Here is a 26,276-nt window from a genome sequence, read left to right as displayed (position 1 = left end):
GAAAGAAAAAGTCATACAGAGATAGATACTTCGCAAGACAGATGAATATTTGCCGCTCACCTTGAAGACAAGAAAGACAAGACTGTCCTGACTGGCACTGAAGAAACTATTTGGAGAAAAAAAGAAAAGAAAACATTGCCAACATCATCTACAGAGAAACCAGACACACTGGTAAGTGTTTTTATGAAATCTATTACAAACAGACGCAACCACAATTACCTTGTATTTGAGTAGACGAGTGGAGCCATATCTACCTGATCTAAGCCTGAAAAATGATCACAGATCATATTTTTAATAGTATGTAATAGTATTTTTGACTAGTTCTGAACTAAATCTGAAGAAAAATTATTTAAATGTGTACCATGACACATTTTCAGGTAACTGACTGCAAAACATTTTTACAGTGCTGTAAAAAAAAAAAAGCAGATTGTATTTCAAAGTTGTAAACAAAAGAAAGATTATTGGAGTACATTTTACAAGAAAACAAACAAAATTACAAATATTTGAATATACTTATAATAATCTTTAAATTATACTTAATAATAAATACATCAATTAATACATCTATTTCTATGTTTAGTAATTTATTTATTCAAATTAAATGATAAATTCTTAAAAAAAAAACATACATTGGCTGAAATGTTGCCCATGGATGTTCATTTAATAATCTTAAGTCACTAAAATGGTCAAAGATTCCCAGATAACACTGGGAAATTCTGCGGAGCTGTGATTCACAGTGATGCTGGGAAAGTTAAGCGACTGGTGGGTGATAGGCGAGTGCAAGAAGGTGAGCTGTGAATTTACAGAAGCCCCCAAATAGCAGACAGGAAATAACACATGGTGGGTGCGAAGGTGTGCATTTAAAACAGCACTCATTTCTCCCTCCTACTGTTTTCATCGCTTCATATTTCACTGGGCTTCCAATATAAACACTATTTCCTTCCTCCACGGGCAACAGAGATCCTCTCTTTCTAAGAAACTGGCGCTCACAGTTGGTATGGGAAGGAAGAGATGATTTAGAATGACAGGATTTATGAGCATGTAAAATCACATCGTGTTCTGAGATGGGCAAGTAACGGAAACAATTTTCATGTGCATGTGCGAAGCTTGAGATTCCAGTGAACGGGACATTAATGTGTGCGATTTTTGTTTCATATAAAACTGTTGCATTGGGAATCCACAGGGAATTGAAGATTGATTACAAAAGCCTGTGATTTGTTGCAGGAAGTCCTACACCCTTTCCCAAAGGAACTGTGTGCTTGTTTTCTCGCTGTATTTTAATCTCTGTGATGTGAACGTTTTTTTTTTAGAAATGTAGTACTGGTCTGCTAGTTAAAACTAGTTATTTGTGAACAATCTTGATAATTTCTGGAAGATTCTTGGAACATCCTATAAATAATGGCACAAATTTGACTCCAGTTTAAGTGTGTGAAATGTACTAGTTATAAATGCACACTAGAGGGCACACTAAGCCAAGCACCACTATTGCTCATACTTTGGATTATGGATTTGAACAAATATGTAAACCTAAACATTAAACTTTGGCCCATTCCATATTTTTTTCATGCTAGCAACGAGAATGACACCTTAACCCTTTAACTGTCACCGCCCCCCCATGGGACGCCTAAGTTTACTTCACCATATTACAAATAAGTCCTAATCTAATCATGACAAACTATACATCGTTGGAAAGGTCTAAGACTCTTAAATAGACATTTTACCATATTTTTGTGTTAGAAATTATGTAGGAAAAGTAATAGATTAATATATGTCAAGAGTGGCACTTAAAAAAAATGTACATCATAACATGAGTTTTGACCTTTGTCACAAAAGACTTTCTTCATTGCCTTTTTCCTCATCACGCTTTAGAAGTCATAAGAAATTACATATCAGCTCAAAACTTAAAATCTCAAAATTCATCCTTTGAAAGACTTTTTTAAAATCAGACATTGCATTACCATGGAAAATGTACATCAAAATCATATTACAAAATGTTTTCATTCATGAATTATAAAAATTTAAGTCTGGATAGTGCATTTTTATGTCTGTGTTCAAAAATGGGAGTGACAGTTAAAGGGTTAAATTCTATATGCTTATATAATTATATACTTATATTTATATAATAATACAATTGTAAAAAAAAATAAAAATAATTATTTTTATTAATTTTATCTAAATCTAGTTTAAAGCATTTTTAATTTTTTAACAGGTGACAATTTAAGTCAATTCAAACTCAATTCTGACTTTTTGTCTCAGAACAGATATAAACTTGCAATTGCAAGTTATAATGCCAGAATTTCTAAATATAAACTCACAATTCTGACTTCTTTTATCGCAGATGTCAGTTTGCATCTCGCAATTCTGACTTTTTTCCTCACAATTCCGAGTTTAAATCTTGCAATTCCTAATTCTGACGTGGAAAAAGACTGACATGCATTTGCGAGTTAAGTCAGAATTGTGAGATATAAACTCGCAATTCTGAGATTAATTCTGAGATCCTAACTTCATTTTTTTAGAATTGTGACTTTTTATCTTACAATTCTGATTTATTTTCTTGCAATTGCGAGTTTATATTTTTTCTCTGAATTGCATAATACAAACTCAGTTCTGGCCTTTTGTCTTCTTTTCTCACAATTCTGAGTTTAGTCCCACAATTCCAAGTCCAATTCTGAGGCGAAAAAGACTGATATGCAATTGTGAGTTAAGTCAGAATTGTGAGATATAAGCCCTGTTTCACAGACAACTCTTAGCCTAAACCAGGATTAGGTCAAAGTTCAATTAAGACATTAAAAGTAATTTTTATAAATGTGCCTTAGGAAAAAAACATTATTGGTGTGCATCTTAAGACAAAACAAAGGCACTGATATATTTAATAAGTTACATGTCCTTATTTCTATATTTAGTAAATAAAAATAAATAACTAATTAAATATGTATATGTATATGTATATATATATATATATATATATATATATATATATATTTTTTTTTTTTTTTTTTTTTTTTTTTATATAACCTTTATTTAACCAGGAAGATAAAACCTCTTTTACAAGAGTGTCGTGGCCAGGCTGCATCACAAGTAATTACACAAAATAATCAAAATTTAGGATTAGGCCATAGTTCAGTTAGGACATTGAAGTAATTTTTATAAACATGCCTCTGGAAAACATTACTGGTTTGCATCTTGAGACAAAACAAGGGCACTGACTTCAAAATCAATCAGTGCAAGTTTCTTTCAGTTGAAACAGCTCAGACTTACATTTTAGTCTGGGACTAGGCTTAAGCCAGTCAAAACAAGGCAAAACAAAATCTAGGTTAACTGACCGGGTCTTAATAGTCTATTGTCTTCTGAATCTGTGTGAGTTTATCTTAAACTAAAATATCTTGCTTAAAATGTTCTCAATGTAGCAAATGCATATCTGAAAAGGCATCCACATCTTTACATCTACACTGAACACAGACACATTTCGGCAGACAAAGTGTCTCTTGCTATCTGATATGAGTTAAACCTGTGCTTCTCTATCTGATACAAATGACACATTCAAGTGTTTCTTGTGAGGGTCACATGCAGGAGAACTGGATTTCTGAGATCTGTCATTGGCACCGCTTTTGTCATAGGCAACCACTGACACACACACACACACAAACAGGAATACACTTTCGCATATTCAGACAAGCAGTCAGGCAAACAGCTAAAAGGAGCGATTGTGAATCTTCTTACTTTCATTTGCAACACCGGGCCTTAGGGTTTATATCATTAGCTGCTGTGGAGTGCGACGTACATGGAGGATATACACGCCAGAATGCTTTCGTTCTTTAAACAGATCTTGTCAGCTAAGAAGAAAAACAGATTCGGTAAGACAAAACTAATACTGTTCTGTGGAAGTGAATGCAGTTTTGCAAGTTTTAGACCTTATGATTAGCGTTGTGAAAGTTTGTGAACATCAAATCATATTGCATATTCTCACAAGTACTAGCTTGTATGGCACTTTCCAAAAACAGGGTACGAAAGACCTAACAAAAAGTAAAAAGTAGTCAATGAAAGGAGATACTTAAGCTTTAGAAAATGCTAGTTATCAACCTTGGGAGGTCAGACTAATATAATATAAGGTGTTTTATGTTTTAATAGTTATTTACTTTATATTACCAAAATTAAGAAAACTCTGTGATTTTGTCAGTTTTATTTAATATTTTACAAAATGCATCAATAACAATAAATACGTAAATAACTGAATAAATAAATGAACACTTTAGGGTTTATTTGTATTATCTGTAAATTAAAGAAAAGAGTTTATTTATTTATTCCTCTGGTCATGCTGTATAATGTCCAGATAACGTCATTCACATTTTCAGAATGGGGAAAATCAAAGTAGGGAGCAAAATAACAGGCAATTTTTTACTAAATATTGCATTTTTATTCATTAAAATTAGTCATGCATTATACATTTCTTACTGGAGTTTAACAAATTATATTTAAAAAAAAAAACACATGTCTAGAAGGCCTCTAAGTGTGCAGGCCAAAATATTACACACACACACACACACACAAAATCTCCATTTCATATCTCCATTTAAATGGTGCAGCCATTTAATATATTTATAACAAGCTATTTTTCACGCTAGGTTAATTTAAAGGGACTTCAGCCTCTAAATTCCTTCAGTCATGGGACTTCAAAATGTACCATTCATGAAAAGTGCTATACTTGCATCTCACGCAACTGCAGGCAAGAGCTTTGTCATGCTCTTGTTGAAACACTGACTGCTTTTGCTTCAGCACTCGGTTCTGTTTTAGCAAGAGCTGTTGGTTTTGTGGGTCTGTTGCTGATAATAAACCCAGGACTACAGTTGAGAAATATTTTTGGGGCCTCGTGGAAGAAAGCAGGTGAACAGAGCCAAAACAGGGACAAGCTTCCAAAAAAAAAAAGTGCTAATTCAAGGAATCTTTGCAACCACCCTAACAGCATATTACACAATCATTAATAACTCACAGCCAGGAGTTTAGCATAACACATTATCACATAATTATGCTCCTGACTAATTTAGCTCATAAGATGCATCATTCCAAATATTCACAAACCTGCTTTTCTGTTTGTTACACTATGATGTGTTTTGATCCCCAGTCTGTAACTAAGCCACTTAACATACATATGTAAAAGAGCAGCAACATACTGTATTTAGCTCTTGTTAACCCAGCATTTTGGACTGAAGAGTGGAACAGCAGTGGCTGAAAAACTTCCCAAAACAGTGTTGTTATATTTCAGTCCTGCAGGAAAGGAAGCCCGCTCTCCCGAAACAATAGCCGGGGTCTGAATACGTATTATGTAATGTTCCACATGGACATTCTCAGGGTGGGACATGTCTTAAGATTGTCCCCAGTGTGACCTGTGGGTGGGGAGGACATACAGTACTGCCCATGCTGGGATGATGCCTATTAAAGGGAATGACATTCACTCCTCAAAAACATAATACGTTTTTGAAAAATGAATACATATTTTTAGCACGGGACACCAGAGTTAGTTTAAGTGACGTTGCTAGTTTAAGTTTTCCTTGTATAATGCTAAAAATATGCTGGCTTTTAAGATAGCCTGTTTTAACTCAAATCTAAAGCAGCATTGCATAAAATCAAGGATAAGGCAATACAAAAACACACTGCCTCGAATATATTTGCATTGATGCATATATTTATTTTAAATTACATGATATGCACTACCAGTCAAAAGTTTTTGGATAGTAAGATTTGAATGTTTTTTAAACATTTTTGTTTTTCTGTTCATTAAGCCTGCATTCATTTTTTACTATTTAAAATAACTGTTTTCTATTTGAATGTATTTTAAAATGTAATAATTCCTGTGATTTTAAAGCTGAATTATTAGCAGCATTACTCCAGTCACATGATCCTTCAGAAATCATTCTAATATTCTGATTTGCTGTTCAAAAAACATTTATTATTATTATGATGTTAAAAACAGCCGAGTATAATTTTTCAAGTTTCTTTGATGAATAGAAAGTTTAGAAGAACAGCATTTATCTGTAATAGAAATCTTTTGTAACATTATAAAAAGTCTTTATCACCACTTCTGATCAATTTAAAGTATCCTTGCTAAATAAAAGTATTAATTTCTATAATTTCTTTCCCTAAAAAAAATAACAAAAGCAAAACACTGACTCCATGGTTTTGAATGGTATAGTGTATAATGTTACAAAAGCTTTACATTTAGATAAATGCTGATCTTTGGATCTTTCTGGTCATCAAAGAGTCCTTTAAATATTGATGATAATAATAATAATAATAATAATAATAATAATAATAAAATGTTTCTTGAACAGCAAATCAGTATATTAAAATGATTTCTGAAGGATCATGTGACAGTGGAGTAATGATGCTCAAAATTTAGCTTTGATCACAGAAATAAATTACGTTTTAAAATATATTCACATGGAAAGCAGTTATTTTAAAGAGTAAAAACATTTTACAATTTACTGCTTTTGCTGTATTTTGGATCGAATAAATGCAGGCTTGGTGAGTAGAAGAGACTTCCAAAAACTTTTGACTGGGAGTGTATATTATTTAAATGATTTTAAATATATTAATAAATATTATATTTATAAATATTAAAATACATATATATTTTAAATATTAAACTGATTAATTAATATATTAATTACTTAATTAATTATTATTTATAATTCATATCTGTTTTTGAGTTAGAATGTTGCGAGCAACTGCTAGACAGTGAGGCAGCTCACTAGATTTTGGAAAAGAGCTTGAGTTTCTATCTATGGAACAACTTTCAAGTATGGAAATAAACAGTAGCAAACACAGTACTATTCATACTATTTAGTTCACAATATTCAGCCACTGGGTTTTGTGGGAGTCATGAGATCTCAAAAATCATAAGCATGAGATGGGAAATAACATGATATAACAGTAAAAGGAGAGCAGACTGAATCAAACAGTACTGACTTCCTTTCTTTCTTTACTTTTGTCCCCTCAGAGGCTCCAGCAATCATGTGCTCGGAAGACACACTCCTCCGGACGTCTCTGCGTTCGTCCCTTGAAAAGGTAGAGAAAATTAAAATTACTTCCCTAATAATGTCTGTGTGGAAACTCAACAATAGGTTGTTTTTTTTCTTTGCACTGGGGTTCTCACATGCACCAATTCCAAACCCATTTTACTAAAATGTAAACATTCAAAATGTGTCCTATTCAAACTTCAGAAGGTTTTTTAGCCAAGCCAATGCTGCAATTTCCTGTTCATTTACTCCTTCACTCCAACCTTGGCACCTGCATTTGTAAGTAAGGTGGGTTATGGACACGCCCCCAATCCTCACCCCCTCAAGGTTTATCATGCAGCTGGAACACACAGATAAGAGCACTGAAGGAGAGACCGAGTCAAACACATGAGCTAAACATATTTTGCTTGCTCTAGTGGTTTTTTTACTGGTTGTGTAATGCAAATTTCTACATTTTTGGATGCAGATGAAATAATCCTTCAGTGCACTATGAATATAACAGAATAAGGTGCTGTTTTTATTCCACTTCATAAGCTTCTTCGCTGCCTCTTAAAATGTTTATTGCTATAATATCCCAACATTTTATTATGGGGACAAAAATTCATGTCTCATATTTTAATGCATAACTCACATTCATATCTGAGCGTACATCATTCTCTAATCTGTTAAGCATTTAATGCAAGAGTAACACTTTCCAGTACAGTAGTGATGTTAAACACATCATATTTTCATTAGTTTAATTACTGAAAAACAACCATGGTAGAACCATGTTCAGATTAGTATTGTTATTTTCTGTTTTACATTTTTTGTTTATTTTTTAAAGTTTTCTTTCCAGTTTTAATTTGAGTTATTTTAGTACACCACATTAAATTAAATAAGAATGAAAAATGTTGCCTTGACAACTCACTGAAATACATATATATATATATATATATATATATATATATATATATATATTAGTTTAGTTTTAGTTAACTATGATAACCCAGGTTCAATATTACAGTGCACGAATACTGTAATCATTTAGCCTATCTGCATAGGGGAGACCAGGCCTAGTTTTCACACTTTAGCCCATCTGACAACTTGCCCCATCACAACTAACCCTTGGGCCAGTTATATAAACACACCCACTATCTAGTCTTTAGACATAGTCTGGCCAAGTAGCAGTTAACTGGGGGTATTCAGTCTTACTTTTTAGATTCAAACTAGACGAATTTACATTTGTATGTAAACGTCTTTAAAACGTCATGATCAGTAACAAAACCAAAATGATACTAACATGTAAAACTAGTCTTACTGTATGGTACCATCCACCACATTATTTTGAATGGGTTAGACAATAAAAATAACACAATGTGTTTTTAAAACAGCTCGATAAATTAACACATTAAATAAGCGACTTGTAGCAACATATAGAGAGTTTTCACGGCGCGTTATCAATCGGCCATATAGGTTGCACTGAACGTAAACAAAGCCACTGAACTGAATGAAACTCGCATATTTTGCTGATTATTGCCGCTGAAAATAGTCAATTATTGTCATGTTTTGGGCTGTACTAATCAGTCAGGTCAGGAAAGAAATTTGGAGTACTATAGACTGCCAAAAGGTATTACAATTCAAAAAGAAGAGTGCAAAACTGTCTGAGGAACAAAAGTCGTTTGCGGTTGGACATACTGAACCAGGATTTCCAGGGCAAGAAACTTGACAACATTCATGTTTGTTCTTATCATTTACAGTCAGGTATTTACTATTGTATTATTGTATTAAGTTTGATCCTCAAACATCACTGTAGCCACAACAATTAATAACAATTAATATATTTATGGTTTAGACAGCATAAATTAGCAGAACAATGTATTGAGTAGTAGGTTACATTAACTGTGCAATCCATGCTGTTGTTTACATCCGAGTATCGCTAATATAGCCGCGCATCCGGGTAACTGACTCAATCGTGAAGTAAGTGCAAACCCTCCATTACTCAATACTATTTAAAGTAAGTGTGTCTACATTTCCAAAGTTAAAGTCATTAGGACGGTTTACCAATATTACTTCACACAAAGAATAAATAACAAGCGAAAACAAAAGGCTATATACGATAGTAAAATGCGTTGAATTTTTGAGGTAAACAAACACCTGCGGATAATCCATGCGGATGCTGGTTAGTGTAGCGAGAGGCGCGCCCCCTGGCAGGGGCGGGAGCGCGGGGTGGCGCCTAGACTGGATTGTCGAGAACGCGCAGGCACGTCTGACAGCGGCCAGCAGGTTTTAATGGCATTCGGAGGCTGGAGATCACACGCACGTAGGAATGCAGCGTGCAGGTCCGGTTGTCCTTAAGCAGGGATTGTCAAATCCTTATTGGAGATGTAGTTTTCGACATGTGTTGCTGCAACAGATGATCTTTAAGTAAAATAATTGTTCATATATCGGACCTGTCTGAAACATGCATCTCTTTCGGAGTTATAATTACCAAGTCTTTCCCGATCGGTGTACCAGTGAGAAAACACCTAAGGTCCGGGGAATCAGCTGGGTAAGTGGACAGAAAGAAATTCTTTATAAATAAATAATAATAATGTTATCTGTGAAGAAAGGAACTTATATAACCAGGTTATTCTTAAAAAAAAAAAAAAAAATAGGTGCTTGGGGTTTTTTTTTTAAACAGATTTGAAACATTCTATAAAAGAATATTTTTTAAAAAATCAATTTTCAAGAAAGAATAACATGGAAAAACAGTTTGTTTACCTGTTTAAACACTGTATATAACATTCAATGTTGTTGTCTGCTTTTTCTTGCCTTTTTCTTGTAATAGCCCAAACAGTATTTTGTGCCGGTGCAATTTTCTCAGATCATGCTATTGACTCTGGATAGCTAATAAAGTATGTTAGTTTGAGTGTCAGGATGTGTGTGAAGGGATGATGGCATTGAAACCAATGCCAAATGATGTGAAGTTGGAGGCTAAGACACTTAACCAAAGTCCCCCGGACATTAAACATGACCCCAAACAGCCAGGGAGAGCAGAGCTTTCTATTGTTGTTGTATATGTTTTTGTGTTTACATGTTGTTAAAGGGTTAATCAAGCATGAGTTATTTATAGTGTATTGTTCATTGTCCATCTTAAGGTTTGTTCCCTTACAGTTTGGAAAAGAATGTCCACAGGAAGACCCACACCACTGTAAACCGTAATGAACTTTAGTGAACTATTGAGTAAAACTCATATGATGAGCATTTTTACGAAAACGAAGAATCTAAATTCAAAAAGACATTGACTGATCTCTTTTAGAATAGCTACATTCATTTCAGTTGGTTTTGATCATTTGGCTTTCGTGCTGTTCCAATATTGAAAAGATAAAAACAAAATACTCATAATCACGGGATGAGGAAACGTATTGACACTGTGTAAACCTCACTGGTGCTTTCCCATCTCTAGGCTATATTACATTGAACATTGATTAACCTGCACGTTTAGTCTCATCGTGATGTGTCCTCAAATATAAATGGTAAACAATTCCTCCAATTAAGTTACATTGTAGTTTCTGCAGCTGCTGACTGTCAGATGTTATGAGCGGTGGTCTTTTATATGTCGAGACCCACATTTTCCTCTCCTGCATTCCAGCAATAAGGATGAAATACCTCACGTTGCCCAAGGATCCCCTGAGAAAGAGATAAAGAGCCCTAGTTAAAAAAATACCCATGTGTTATGTCAATGTGCCACTGTCTGCACTCTGTCAGGGTTCACTTAAATCTGTCTGCTATTTTCCAGAGTTTTTTTCCACTTGAAATTATATATATTTTGTCAGAATACAGTAGAAAAAAAAAACTCAGACTGAGACATCTGTCTTAAAGAAAATAGTTTACATGAACATTTGCTGAAAGTTTACTCACCCTCAGGCTAACCAAGATGTTAGATGAGTTTGTTTCTTCATCCGAACACATTTGGAGAAATTTAGCATTACATCACTTGCATACCAATGAATTCTCTGCAGTGAATGGGTGCTGTCTGAATGAGAGTTCAAACAGCGGATAAAAACATCACAATGCACAAGTAATGCACACGATCGAAACAAATCCATCATTAAATCGTTGCGTCCTCTATCCATAATATTGCTTTCTCCAGTGAAAAATAATCTTGTCTGAATCAGGAGAAAAATATGCAAAGATCAAGCACAGTTCAAAACAGCAATTTTTTTTTTTTAAGATTGTCCTGCATTAGTCACACCGCAATAAATTTGCATCCATCACATAAGTGGGATTCCCATTAGAGTTTCTAAGATAAATGGCAAGTCGTTTTTTAATTTATTTATGATTTGCTTTTACTGCCATTGAGCTTGAGATGCAGCAGTTTGCATTTAAAACTACATTTAAACACTGAATAATGTTAGTCTAGTTTAACAATGTTTGACAGCAATGACATTTATCTATCTCAATAAAGTAAAGGAATAAGGACATCTGTCAATAGCATTTCACAATCATGTGATTTCAAAAATTTCCCAGCACATCCATTCGATTTATATTCAATATCCCTGTTTAATTTCCTTCTTGTACTGGAACATGTGATCGAGCCAGCTGTAGTTTCACTCTACACAGTTTACTCAGTCAACAGAGCCACAGGGTGGAGAGATCTCCATGCTGGCCAACCTTATGCTAAGGTAAATCAGGCATGAGGATGCAGTGAACCTGATCACCTGAGAATCGTCCAGCCATTTTACTGTCCACTGCACCTGTTGAAAGGAGCCCAAGCAGGGAAAATACTGAGGAAAAAACTCTTTTCAAAACAAACCAGCTCATCCCTATAAGATCTTCTTTAGAAACGATGCATAAGCCTTAAACGTTGGCACTGTTGACTCAAAGCTGATGCATTTTCTGTAGGCGTCTGCTGCTCCCTAGGTGGTGTGGTGTAGTGGTTATAGGAATAGTAAAATTCTGTCATGAATTACTCACCCGCATGTTGTTCCAAACTCATATGACTTGCTTTCTTCCGTGGAACACAAAAGGAGACGTTCAGCTCATACTGGTGTCATTTACCGGAATGACAGGTTAGATTATGAATGACACTAGAGTGACTATATTATGACAGAACTATCCTGAAAAGAGCGAGAAAGGTCAAAGCCTTAAGTATTATTATAATAACCGTGAGCCATTGTAATTGTGAAGAGCTGTTTGAAAGTTAGTTTTCACAAAACCTGTAAAGATACATTATCAGGGCAAGTTCATAAATAGCAGTGTATGCTTCTTAATGCTTTACAGCATTAGTCAGCTGATGCCGAGTAACACCTGCCATGGGAACAGAGTCTGACAATGCTTCATAAAAGCTGAGTTATGGACTCTCCACAATATGGGCAAAGGGGAATCAATTTGGGCGGATGAAGACTGGAGAGTTTCTCTTTGTGAGAAGGGTACAAACCGTTAGAAAACTATGCTAGCGGCATTTCAACTGGTAGCTCAAGTCCTTAATGATTCAAGTTAGTCCACTTGGTCATCATGGTAACGCTCCCCTGCAGCTATTTTTTAGTCATGCAAGTACAGCTCACTTGAATAGAAATCTCCAAGCTTGCAGTACCATTTCAAATCACAGATCAAATCTGACAATTATATCATAAATTCTCCCTTTCAAATCAAGCTAAAAAGAAGTGTCATGAAAAACTTGGAGATACCAGGAAATGTTGAAAAACCTGAAATTTAAAAAACGAAACTTATTATAATTAACTTATTATAATTTATTTTTATGTAAGTGCATTGGTCATTAATGGATATGATTGAGTTCTTTCCAAATGTGTCATGTTTTTGGGCATAACCAAAGTTAAATAAATTGCATGTAGAGATTATTTTTCCATTCAATACTATACATATGTAACCATGAGTTATAAGCAGTGTAGACTTTTTATTCTGCACTAATTTTGCAGTATAGTACACAGAATGGACATAAACATAATTAAATGTGTTAAACAGCAGTACTACTTGTTACACTCTTGATGGTTCTTTATTGGAATCCATGGTTCCATGAAGAACCTTTAACATCCTTGGAATCTTTCCATTGCATAAAAGGTGGTTTATTATGGAAGCCTGTTTCCACCATTGAATAAAAATACATCTTGCAATTCAGACTATTTTTCCTCATAATTGTAAGATATGAACTCTCAATTTAAAGAAAACATTTGCAATAGCGACTTTACATCTCGCAGTTCTAAGTCTAAAAAGTCAGAATTGCGAGATATAAATTGCAATTGTAAAAAAAGTCAGAATTGAGAGATACAAACTCGCATTTTCAAGAAAAAAAAACAGAATTTTATGTTTTTATCTCACAATTCTGACTTTATAACTCACAATTATGATTTTATATCATGCAATTCTAAAAAAAAAAAGTCAGAACTGCAAGTTTATTTTTTATTCAGTGGCGGAAACTGGCTTCAATACTTTATGGTGGGAAAGGGTTCTTCAGATTTTTAAAATGTTAAAATATTAATAAAAAAATATATATCTTAAAAATGTTTACTTAAAGGTTCTTTGGTAAACCCAAAATAATTTTTAATTTTTAATTTTTTTATTTTTAAAAATGTAGCTGAAAGCAAATTACATTGGCCAAAGAATAAATAAATAAATAAACTTACATGGAAGCTGTGTGTGGCTTTTTGAATGACAGGAATTCCAATTCTTTGGCCTATAGATTTTATGTGGGCTTGGTCATCCACCTGTATGAAATATGTCAAGATGAATTATATTTGACATTACCCAGAGATTCTTCTATAGGTTGCAGCAATCAATAACTAAAAGCATTTGGCCATCTAAATCATCAGTGGTTAACAGCTCACCAATAAATATTTAACATAGTTTCATCCATTATTCCGTCTTCACTCTCACTGATGCTCTCATTTTTATGATGAAGAGGAGAGCGAAGCTTTTCTTGGCCCTTGATTGCGGACAGAGATCAGAGCTGCTGGCAATTGTTGTTAGTTAATGGCTGGACAGAGCACCGAAACCTCAAGTACCTCTTGAACAAGAATCCAATCAGATATGCATGCTTACAACCTGGTCATTCTCAAGTATGTGGTCCAGTTCAGCTGCTTGAAATCACTCAAATGCTTCCTCTTTTCTATTGTCATTTCAATTTTCAACAACATAATGAGCATTAAAGGAATAGGTCTCTCAAAAATGAAATGTCTGTCACTGTTAGTCTCTCTGTTAGTCATTGTTTATGTGAATAGTTTATGAATAGTTTAGAATTGTTTATCTGAATCATCAGTATGCCTGAAAGTAATATATTATTCACAGGTATTACTCAGTTGTGTTGAATACACAATTTTGATCTGAGGTGTTTAGTTTAATATATACAAATATATGCAAATCTTTTTTAAAGCCATTTCCACCACAGAATAAGTTGTCCAAAATGTCATTGCGACTTTTTAATCTTACAGTTCAGACCTTTTTTCCCCTCACAATTCTGAGTTTCCAGCAGAACTGCAAAATATAAGTTAGTTTTGAGATATAAACTCAGAATTCAGATTTTTTTTTGAGTTTATATCTCACAATTTTGGCATTTTCTCTGAATTCTGAGTTTCTTACGATTCGGTTTCTCATCAAAAAATAACAAATTTAGATGTTTTATCTCAATTCTGACTTTTTTCCCCTTGCAGTTGTGTTTATCTCTCACAATACAGACTTTTCTTCTCAGAATAAATTCGCAATTGCAAGAAAAAAATTTGTGAGATATAAACTCAGAATTCTGACAATTGACATTTTCGCTGAATTCTGAGTTTACTTCTCACAATTAGTTTTTTTTTCGCCAAAAAAAGTTTATAAAAATTGTGACAATTTATCTAAATTCTGACTTTTTCCCTTGCAATTGTACTTATCTCTCACAATTTAGACTATTCTTCTCAGATTGACCTCACACAAATCTGACTTTTTTTCTCAAAACTCCAAGAAATTTAGCAATTCTGAGTTTATATCTTGTAATTTTGATTTTTTTTTTTTTTTTCTGGAATTTTGAGATCTTTTTTTTAGTGAATTCTGTCTTTTTTTCCACAATTCTGAGTTTATATCTCATAATTTTGACATTTTCTCTAAATTTTGAGTTTACATCTCGCAATTCTGTTTTTTTCTTCAAAAAACTGAAATTTGCAACTTTTTGTCTCAATTCTGACTTTTCTTCCCTTGCAATTGTGTTTATCTCTCTTAATTTAGACTTTTCTTCTCAGAATAAACTTGCAATTTGAAGTTAACTTTTTCTCAGAACTGCAAGAAAGTCTAAGTTTTTAAGTTTACATCTTGCAATTTTGACATTTCTTCTGAATTCTGAGTTTGCATTTTGCGATTCTCTTTTTTTTATATATATAAAAATTTGCAACTTATGTTAATTCTGACTTTCCCCCTAGCAACTGTTTATCTCTGACCATTTAGAAGTTTCTTCTCAGAAAGTCGTAATTGCAAGTTAACATTGCACAAATCTGACTTTTTTCTCAGAACTGCAAGAAAAAAGTCAGAACTGAGAATTATGAACTCAGAGAGATAAAGTGAATTGTGAGATAAAAATAATAAAAAAATAAAAATCACAGTACCCTTTCTTATTTTTTAATCTGTCAGAAACGTGCTTCCATACATATCTACCCGTCATATCACTGTCTAATGTTTTGCATTTTACGTGTTTTTCTAGATTTGTTAATCAGTCAAGCAAGTTGTATTGCAAAGACAAAGGATAAACCTCTTAATGACAGTCTCTGTCCCTCCTCCACCACGCATGCTTACAGAGCCAAACATTCCTCTTTGAATTCTTGTGTGAATCTTAATTATATTATGGCAGCTCTTTGCTGAGAGGGAGGCAGGTGGCAAAGATCATGTGCAGTGCTAGTGTCAAATGCCACACATGGCGGCATTAGTCTGGCATGTCTTCTGGCATTCTTTAGCCCTTGGTGCCTTTGTTGTAGTGTTTTAATACTTTCCATGCTCTACATGGACAGAATGGCATTCTGCCATAACAGACTGATTGTATAATCTCTTATAATCTCTATAATACTTTAAAACTAGATTTAGGGCCTGTTCAATACACGCCGCCAAAACACTAAAGCAAGAACTCAACTGCAGTCTCAATTCTTATCCTTAAGCTCTTTCTCTCTCTATTTTTCTCCAAACAGACACCTCTGCCAGAAGCCGTGGATACACAAGACACCATCAAACAGGTATGAAGGTCTTTGAACAGTGGTCTGGGTTTTGTACATGTTGATAAGACTTAAAGGGACAGTTCACCCAAAAAATGAAAAAAGAAAATCCTTATATCATTCCAAACTATATGATTTTCTTTCTTCTGTAGAAGACAAAAGGAGATTCTAAAATAATGTAGTCATTGAAGCTTCAAATAGGAGTTAAAGTCCTATGAAATCAGCTACTCATTCAAAATCTTATGAAGTCAAACAATAACTTTGTTAAGATAGGACCAAAATTTAAGTTGCACAAGGCATGGGAAATGTTTTTAATGATGCATCCTTTTTACACAGATGAAAGAAAGCCATACACGTTTGAAACGACATTAAGTAATTGATTACGGAATTTGGATTTTTAGGTGAGCTACCCCTTTAAATGAGCTCCAGTAAAACTCTTCATCGAGATGTTTGGCATCTCTTTAACAGAAAGCATGCTTTTATCTTCACACCTTTGACCGCTATGTGTTTATAATATCATGCACACAAAGAATAAAGGGTGGCGCTCTGTACAATATTGTTAAGGACATAAAAGAGCTGATGAAATTCTAAATATGGCTCAAAACACAGCATGTGAAATATAATATTACTTATCTTATTAAGTAGTTTTGCCTAGATGTCAGAACATCTCTCCAGAATGGGTGAGACAGAAATAAACAGATAAAACAGATCCATTTTAAACACATTTTGTAGTTGTTTTTGACAAACAACCATAATTACTAATTATAATGTTCACAACACAGGCCTGTCACTTCATTTGAGTGTGGATTACAAATGAATAGACTATGTTTTGACCATTAAAGGGATAATATACCCAAAAATGGAAATTCTGTCATTAATTACTCACCCTCATGTCGTTCCAAATCTGTAAGACCTTCGTTCATCTTTGGAACACAAATTAAGATATTTTTGATGAAATCCGAAAGCTTTCTGACCCTGCATAGACAGCAACGCAACTGTCACATTCAAGGCCCAAAAAGGTAGTAAGGACATCAGGTTTGGAACAACGTGAGGGTGAGTAATTAATGACAGAATTTTCATTTTTGGGTGAACTATCTCTTTAATTTGTGATTTTTTTTTTTTTTTGCAACTGCAGTGCATACGTAATGGTTTATGTTTTCTGAAAGTGTAGTAGTATGATTGCATCCACATTTCACCGCTCTTTCGCAGCCATTACACTACTCCAGGCAGTCCTAGCATTGCAGTGTCAAATCTCTCTGCTCACATGATACATGTCCCTTCGGTATCATGTGAGCCCCTGAGGGAGAAAGCCACTGTAAATATGTTGTTGTACTGGCTCCGGCTATCTCAAATGTACAGAAAATCTTCAAAATCTTGTTAAACTAGGTCAGTAGCTGTGTATTAACATCATTTAAGTACCAGCTTTGTAGATGTTTCTTCTAAAATGTATAGGAAATATATGTGACCATGGATCACAAAACCAGTCATAAGGGTAAATTTTTCAAAATTGAGATTTATACATCATCTGAAAGCTGAATAAATAAGCCTTCCATCGATGTATGGTTTGTTATGAGATGATAATATTTGGCTGAGATATAACCATTTGAAAATCTAGAATTGGAGGGTGCAAAAAAAATTTAATATTGAGAAAATCACCTTTAAAGTTGTCCAAATGAAATTCTTAGCAATGCATATTACTAATCAAAAATTAAGTTTTGATATATTTACAGTAGGAAATTTACAAAATATCTTCATGGAACATGATTTTTACTTAATTTCCTAATGATTTTTGGCATAAAATAAAAATCAATCATTTTGACCCATACAATGAATGTTTGGCTATAGCTACAAATAAACCCCAGTGACTTGTTTTAGAAATGTTCATTTCGATTATTTTTCCTAACCGACAGCCGACGCTCATTAACTGTTAACCGACAAGATTATTTTAAATTAGAACTGAATTATTTTAGAAAGGATAAGTGTCTGTGACCCATTAAAAATACCAAAATTTGTTTTCCAGGGATTAATTTTACATGCGCAAAAAGCAGCAAACAACAGAACATGAGGATTCACATGGACACATCACATCACGCACCTGCAGTGCTTCTGCGAACGGAGAAAAACATAATAAAGCTAGGCTATATGTGGCCCTGGACCACAAAACCAGTCATAAGGGTCCTTTTTCGAAATTGAGCTTTATACATCATCCGAAATATGAATAAATAAGCTAGTTAAGATAGAATAAATAAACTTGTTAAGATAGGACACTATTTGGCTGAGATACAACTATTTGAATATATGAAATCTGAGGGTGCAAAAAAATCTAAATATTGAGAAAATCACCTGTAAAGTTGTCCAAATGACAATCTTACTAATGCATATTAGTAATTAAAAAGTTTGCTATATTTACAGTAGGAAGTTTACAAAATATCTTCATGAAACATGATCTTTACTTAATATCCTAATGATTTTTGGCATAAAAGAAAACTCAATAATTTTGACCCATACAATGTATTTTTGGCTGTTGCTACAAATATACCCCAGCGACTTAAGACTGGTTTTGTGGTCCAGGGTCACATATATATAATAAATGAACAGGCCTATACTATAAATATTTTACTTATTTAACAAAACAAAAGAAAAAACTGTGCAACAAGTAGCTAGTATGCAGAGTTTGGTTAATTTTTGTGCTGCGCAAAAGGAAGATGGCTATTTTTCTTTATTTTACAAAAGCACAAAGATTTGTGTTTATTGTGCATGTACGCAAATAAAAGCAAACCGTTTACAGTTTTGATTATCCGTAAGACTAGAAGGAGTTGTTCCACTGTTTCCACTTCACCATTATCATAATAAAATACAGTCAGCCAAACATACAGAAAAATCATGCTTAATCATTATCTACGTGATATTACGCCAAACAATTGGTTTTATGTGGATACTGGTATGCGAGTGAAGTACAAAACCAGTTTTACATAATAAATAATACTTTGGCATTCAAATATATCTCGAATACGGAAATATTTGGATTTGTGTCATATGAGAGACCGACCGTTTCAGTCTCGTTTTAGCCTAAATGAATTTGTTTGGGCTTGTCGTTTATATAGCCTAGCTTCTTATATTTTTTCATTCTTGTTCTTTTCTGAATACTGTTAAATTGAAAGGATTTTTTGTGGAGTGAGGAGAACTAAAATAGCCTAGCCTATGTTTATAGTGTTTGTAAACATTTCACGTCGGCATCAGATCTATTTCTGAATGTAATAATAAAATGCGACTTAACGTTACAGCCCTACGTGGTTTATCTTTTATTTTTCTCTCAAAAATGCGATTTTATTTTATTTTAACCCTCCAGCAAACGTTAAAATATTTTGATAAACTACTAAAAAAAATTAAATAACCTTTTAAACCGTTTAACTCATTGTATAAATCAGTCAAAATTCGTTCTGTCGGTTAAATGAGCCCTAATATAGGAACAAATGATACAATTGTTTACCTACAATAAAAGTTGCAGCTCAGATAATTTAGTATTAGAAGAAGTTAATGAGAAATTCAAATGAACTGAATTTTGGCAAATCTCAGCACAGATTTGCCCCCCATATGCTCCACCCAAACCCCACCTTAGTTCATTCAACCCTATCTATCATCATTGTCGATGATAATTGAGGATTATTCGCAGCTAAACACATGCACAGCTATTGTTTCTATTCTGCTTATCTCATGAGCAGCTGCCTAACCCATTGAAACCTCAAATGAGTCTGATTTGTGACTTAAAAGCATACACTTAATCATCATAAACACCTATTTCCTTTGCACGCACCTTTCTGTTTGTCTCTTATGCAATTCTGCTTTGAACACAAAGGGGGTGGATGTCGAAAAACCTGAGAAAATGCATCTGAAATGCTTTTTGTTTTTCAATAGACTGTTGAGCAGACATCTGGGCTTGCATATTTGAGTACTGGTCAGTGCCGGATGGGAGAAAAGGCAATATTGCCAAGGATTTGAAAGTGGTTTATCAGGGCTCTGGATGGACGTTTCATCTGCGGAATGCTCTCAGCTCCTAGAGTGTTTTTTGTAGGCACAGTGATTCCTGGAGTGTGTTCCTCTGAGCAGAAAGAGAACAAGAAAAGCTGTTTTCATCCGAGCTCTCTGATCTTTTGTTATTAATAGAGCTTTTTAAGGCAAAACTCATAGCTAAAGCAATAAGTAGAGGTTTCTAAAGCCCTCCACGTCTATATTTATACCTCACTTCAGCTTTAATTCAAATTACAAAATAGTTTTTAATAGTTTAGTTAACAATAATATCCTTTATAAGTTCATAGCCATTATGCGTCCTGAGTGGCTCCGGTGTTTCTGATATGATTCCTGCCCACCTCTATTGTGAGTTCGCTTTTTATTGTACGGAATGAAGCCTTTCCCTCGGCTCACCAAGGTCACACCATCACGACTGCCTCCGCTGTTACTGTCGCCCACAGATGGAAAACACAGCCTGTTTCCTCCCCACATAACAGAGGAGGACTGGTCGGTGCTGCTGCTACTTCAGAACCTTATGCATGTGGGTGACTAACACTTGTATACAAAGAAAGCACAACCACATCGCTGACAAGTCTCTATAGTTGATGTATTGTGTTAGAAGCTTGCAATGCTCAGTAGGGTGAGGTTCTGTTGTTTTGTTGAGTAGCTATTCATATTCATACAAACAGGGATGAACAATAAGGATGTTTTTCAGTAGCTCAGGTGGTGTATTTTTTCTGAGCACACCACAAAAAGTTTTTTAAACATATTTTGTCACATTATACTTGTCACAATAATTACTTTTATTATTTATTTACTACTTTTATTACTTTTTTATTGAATTATTGATATTTGTTGATTTATTGGTTTTTAATAACCAGGTTATTTATTCCTTTTATTTTTTTTAATATAACCTTATAAATTACAAATAAAAAACATTCTCACAATTTTGGTAAAGCCTTATTTATCCTATCCAGCTACGGTTCTGAACTAAAACTTCATAATCACACATCTATATTGTAGAGAAAGTGCTTCCCTGCTGCATTTCTACATTGTTTTGGTGACTGTTTGTATAGCAATCTGACCTACACTTGAACAATGCCATCCTTCCCCTCCGGACAAACAATTGGAGACACGTGGAGACGTCACATAAGCAGTGTTCAATGACCTAGTAGTTTGGGTTGGAGCTCTCCTGGGATCCTTAGACACACCTGAGAGAATCAGCAAAGCAAGAATATCTGTAAATACAAGGCTCTATGCTTACTTTTCTTTTAACCTAAAAAATTTAGGAGCACAGTCAAAATTTCAGGAGCACCTTCTAATCAATAATCAATAAATTAGCCTTCCCATTACGAGGTGATATTTAACAATTTAAAGTGATTTACAGAGGAATTTTATTTTTACCTTTGTAATGGCATTTTTCTAACGTTATTAAAAGTATGTTATCTTTTATGCCAGAAAAAAAAATATATATATATACATATATATATATATATATATATAAACTTTTTTTAAATTTCTAATTAAGAATAAGAATAGGTTGCCAATCAAATGAAATCACTATTAATTAACATTAAGCTAATTTGTAACACAGAGGTGGCACAAAATTGGCTTGTACTGCAGATGTATTTTCTTATGTTTAATGAGGGTCAAAGGTGGCATGAGTGCAATCAAATTCATAAATTCATGTTGAGATTAATGTTTTAAATATAAAATTTGAATACAGAAATATTAAATGATTTAAATAACTGAAAAGATACTTTAAAATTAAACTAAAACTGCCAGAGGTAGCGGCAGGTCACGGATTTAATTACTGATTCATGCATTCATTTGATTCGTCTGAACGGCTGATTCATTCAAGAATAAAGCAAGTTACTCTCTTTGTGAATGGGAAATTGAATCATTGACTCATTAGATTCGTTTAAAAACGCACATTCATTCATAGATTAAACACTGCTGTGTTTGAATGGAGATGCGTAGCGGCTCAGTTGTGACTTGTTTCAAACTATTTTTGACGACGAAATAGAGCAAAATCAGGCAATAGTTTTATAGTCAGACAATGTAAGTCACTTAATATTAACTTCTTGTTTATTTAACTGTTGTATTAAATCAATATCTCATTTGCAAACTCCCTTAAAAATCAGTCAAAACTGTCACTCATCTTAGTTTATCACGATCTCACAAAGTTCCATTATAATCAATGAATCCCTTATTTACACTCTCTCTACACTTTGTTTATGAAAGGATTCGTGAGATATGTCTGTGATACATTACTCAATGTTGCAAAAACATGTAGAAACCTTCGAAGCTCCTCTCAGCGCAAACACACATAGAGCACTGTAAAGCCCTGAAATACAGCAAAAGCTAAATTTTAAAGCCAAAAAAGAAGACTTATTTGACACTCTCAGTTTGTCAAACATGTGTGGAACATGTCCAAAGTTAATGAGATGAACATAAACACTACACATTTAAAAGTTAAAAATCTTTCTTGAACACCAAATCAGTATTTAAATAATTTCAGAAGGGCACTTAAAGGGATCGTTCACCCAAAAATTCTGTCATTAATTACTCACCCTCATGTCGTTTCAAACCCTTAAGACCTTTGTTCATCTTCAGAACACAAATTAAGATATTTTTGATGAAATCAAAGAGCTTTCTGACTCTGCAAAGGTAGTAAGGACATTGTTAAAATAGCATGGCAAAGACTGACACAGAAGTAAAGAAAATGTTGAACAAAGTCATTATTTTTGTTTTCTTTGCATACAAAAAGTATTCTCTTAGTTTCATAAAATTAAGGTTGAACCACTGATGTCCCTGATGGACTATTTTAATGATGTCCTTTCTACCTTTCTGGGCCTTAAATGTCAGAAAGCTTTCGGATTTTATAAAAAATATTTTAATTTGTGTTCCGAAGATGAACAAAGGTCTTAAAGATTTGGAACAACATGAGGGTAAGTAATTAATGACAGAATTTTCATTTTTAGGTAAACAATCCCTTTAAGACTGAATTTTAAAATACAATAATATTACTGTTTTACTGTATTTTTTTTTTAATAAATGCGGCCTTCGTGAGCATAAGAGATGTCTTTTAAAAACATTTAAATAATCTTGATAATTTTGTCCCAAAACCTCTGAATGGTAGTGAATCCACTATAATGACGTAAGAAATTTTCAAGGCATTTACACATAATATTAATATGTACATTGAATAATAATGTTGATATCTAGGGTAAAATGGAGAATGAATGAAGAGTAGCCATTTTTATTGTTGTCACAGGTATCCTATGATACATCTAATCCCAAGTGTTCAGGGATGTTGTCAAAGTCAGTGATCCATAGTAAAGTAATTATTCCCCAGGAGACTGCAGAATGCTGGGAATAGGCTGCCAGCTACTGTTCCCATCTATACCCTCATCTCCAGGGACAGAATCATGAAGCAGAGATGACAGGGGAGAGATTTACATGCTCAGGGTCTGCAGACACAGTGTCTGGGCATATGCTGTGTAAAGTGAGCTAGATGGAGAGTTCTGCAGCATGTCAGTCTCAAAGGATACAGGCTAGATGAAGGTTGACCATATTTACTAGAACTGTGCTGCTTAGTTGGCTAAACTACTTAGATACTGATTACCAAATAAGTTACATTAGCAAGAAAACTATAACTCTGAAATTGCCCCTGGATAATTTGGACTGGAGACTGAAGCACATGTTCTGTAAAGTACTGTCCTTGTGCAGCATTCAATAAAGTGGTCCTGTGAGAACTGCACTGTAGATGTGGCCTCCCTTTGGACTGAAAAGACAGGTCAGCCAATCCCTCACGGGTCAGAAGCCAATTACATCACCGTGACTGACCGACTAGGCCAGGGGCCTCCAAGAAGGGGCACGCGTCACCGCCCTCAGCAACAACCACAACAAATAAAGTGTAAGAAATGAAGGCAATTCAAGTTCAAGATCTCATCCTGGGACAAAATGTTCTGTGGAAGAACAGAACAAACAAATAAAGGTTCAGACTTTCCAGAAAATCACAAGACTAAAGAATGAGACAACTAGGGTGGAGCAGAAGCATGTGTCCTAATTAACATATTGTCCATACCAATGGACATACCAATATGTGTCTTTGAATAGGATATTGAACATTTTATCTGAATTACTGTAGATTTCTGAAGTGCTTTCTAGGCTAATATTACCCACAATAAGTTTGTATACAGTTGAAGTCAGAAGTTTATATACACCTTGTAGAATCTACAACATATTATTATTTTACCAAAATAAGAGAGATCATACAAAATGCATGCTATTTTTTTATTTAGTACTGACCTGAAAAAGATATTTCACATAAAAGACATATAGTCCACAAGAGAAAATAATAGTTGAATTTAAATGACCCTGTTCAAAAGTTTACATACACTTGAGGGACTTATATGCAACCATTAAAGAAGGTTCAAACGCTCATTGATGCTTCAGAAGGAAAAAACATGTATTGGGGGTCAGGGTTGAAAACTTTTGAACAGAATAAAGATGTGTACATTTTTCTTATTTTGCCTGAATATCATATTTTTTCATATTTTTTACTGCCCTTCAGAAGCTACAGGAGATACTTAAATGTTCCCCAGAAGACAATATAAGTTACATTTACCCTGATCTTTAAATTCAAAAAGTTTTCAAACCCCGGTTCTTAATGCATCGTTTTTTGACTTGTTTTCGCCAGTTGTCCTCAGTGTGAACAGATGGATCTCAAAATCATACAGTCATTGTTGGAAAGGGTTCAAATGCACAAAAATGCTGAAAAACCAAAGACTTTGTAGGACCTCAAGTATTTTTCTGAAGAACAGCGGGCAGTTTTACTGTTCAGGACAAACAAGGGACTCATGAAAAACATTCAAGTAACAACACAGTATTAAGAAGAACAATAGGGCTCTCGCCCTTTTAGGGCTCAGGCCCCAATTAAGAATGAAACGTATGTAAACTTTTGAATGGGGTCATTTTTATAAATTCAACTAATTTTTTCCTGTGGACTATATGTAAAGATCATTTATGTGAAATATCCATTCCATGTCAGTACTAAATAAAAAATAACATGCATTTTGTATGACCTCTCTTATTTTGGTAAAATAATTAAAAGTTTGCAGACTCTGCAAGGTGCATGTAAACTTTAGACTTAAACTGTACATACAACAAGACTACTATCTTTTGACTTAGTTGTATAAAAATAGTTAGCAAAACAATTCAAAGTGTCACCACAGTTGTGTAAAAAATGTTTTAAAGGATTAATCTAAATTTATTAACTACAAATTAGAAGGTAAAGAATTTGTCTAGATGTAAACACAGCAAACGCTATCAGACAAGACAGATGGTGGGCTCATGACACCATTTTATGCTACTATAAATCTATATATCTTTCGTACTGCCAAATAATGTCCCACTGTACATGAGAAAAACACTACCATTCAGAAGTTTGTGGTTCGTAACTTATTTTTGTGTAAATGGATACTTTTTTTTTTCGCAAGGATGCATTAAACTAATAAAAAAAAAAGACAGCAAAGATTTCTTTTTGTAAAGACAAAAGATTTAAAATAAATACTGTTCTGTTCAAAGAATTTTGTAAATCACGAAAATATTAAGCAGCTGAACTGTTTTTAAAATTGCTAATAATAAGAAATGTATCTTGAGCACCAAATCAGCATATGTGACAAATTATATTTTAAAATATATTAAAACAGCAATCAGTTATTTTAAATTGTAATATTATTTCACAATATCACTGTTTTTAATGATCAAATAAATGCAGTCTTTATGATGCTTCTTTCAAAAACATTTAAAACTTTTTTTTTTTTACCAACCCCAAAGTTTTACAGTAGTGCATAGTGATTTAGACCAATAAGCAACCACCTAGCTATAGTCTTAAAAACACACACACAAAACACATAGCAAGCACATAGCAATGCCCTGACAGCTGGTTGCAACACCCTGGCATTATAACATCAAGTTTTCTTCAGCAAATGCGCAAACAGCTATCAGTGTTACTTTCATTGCTGTGCTGTTATGGCCTCATGCAACAGCTTGAGGCGTTTGGCTTTGAACTTGGAGCTTTTGATGTTCTGAAGCATAAATG

General features: G+C 33.8%; 1 protein-coding gene and 1 long non-coding RNA gene across 6 annotated transcripts in view; one reads left to right on the top strand and one right to left on the bottom strand.

Annotated features, from left to right (window-relative positions):
- Positions 1-35: 35 nt before the first annotated feature.
- LOC127154575 (uncharacterized) lies at positions 36-7,043 on the bottom strand. Its single transcript, XR_007825493.1, has 4 exons — positions 6,964-7,043; positions 3,721-3,833; positions 220-265; positions 36-106 (listed from the first exon to the last, which is right to left on the bottom strand). It is a non-coding gene; the product is annotated as an uncharacterized LOC127154575 (long non-coding RNA).
- Positions 104-26,276, top strand: part of rapgef3 (Rap guanine nucleotide exchange factor (GEF) 3) — a 43,626-nt gene continuing 17,453 nt past the window's right edge. The window contains exons 1-3 of one of the 5 annotated variants that reach the window (XM_051096205.1): positions 104-171; positions 6,995-7,062; positions 16,136-16,180. In XM_051096205.1, coding sequence (XP_050952162.1) covers positions 7,009-7,062; positions 16,136-16,180 — 99 coding nt within the window. In that variant the 5' untranslated portion in view covers positions 104-171; positions 6,995-7,008. Of the gene's footprint in view, positions 172-3,712; positions 3,855-6,994; positions 7,063-9,260; positions 9,541-16,135; positions 16,181-20,074; positions 20,709-26,276 lie in introns of those variants that run through there. The other 4 variants (XM_051096201.1, XM_051096202.1, XM_051096203.1 and 1 more) reach the window with 4 other exon arrangements.

The sequence above is a fragment of the Labeo rohita genome, chromosome 23 (genome assembly GCF_022985175.1).
Source record: "Labeo rohita strain BAU-BD-2019 chromosome 23, IGBB_LRoh.1.0, whole genome shotgun sequence".
In the NCBI taxonomy this organism is placed as follows: domain Eukaryota; kingdom Metazoa; phylum Chordata; class Actinopteri; order Cypriniformes; family Cyprinidae; genus Labeo; species Labeo rohita.
The sequence above is the reverse complement of the archived record's forward strand: the minus strand, read 5'-3'. Positions and strand labels throughout refer to the sequence as shown.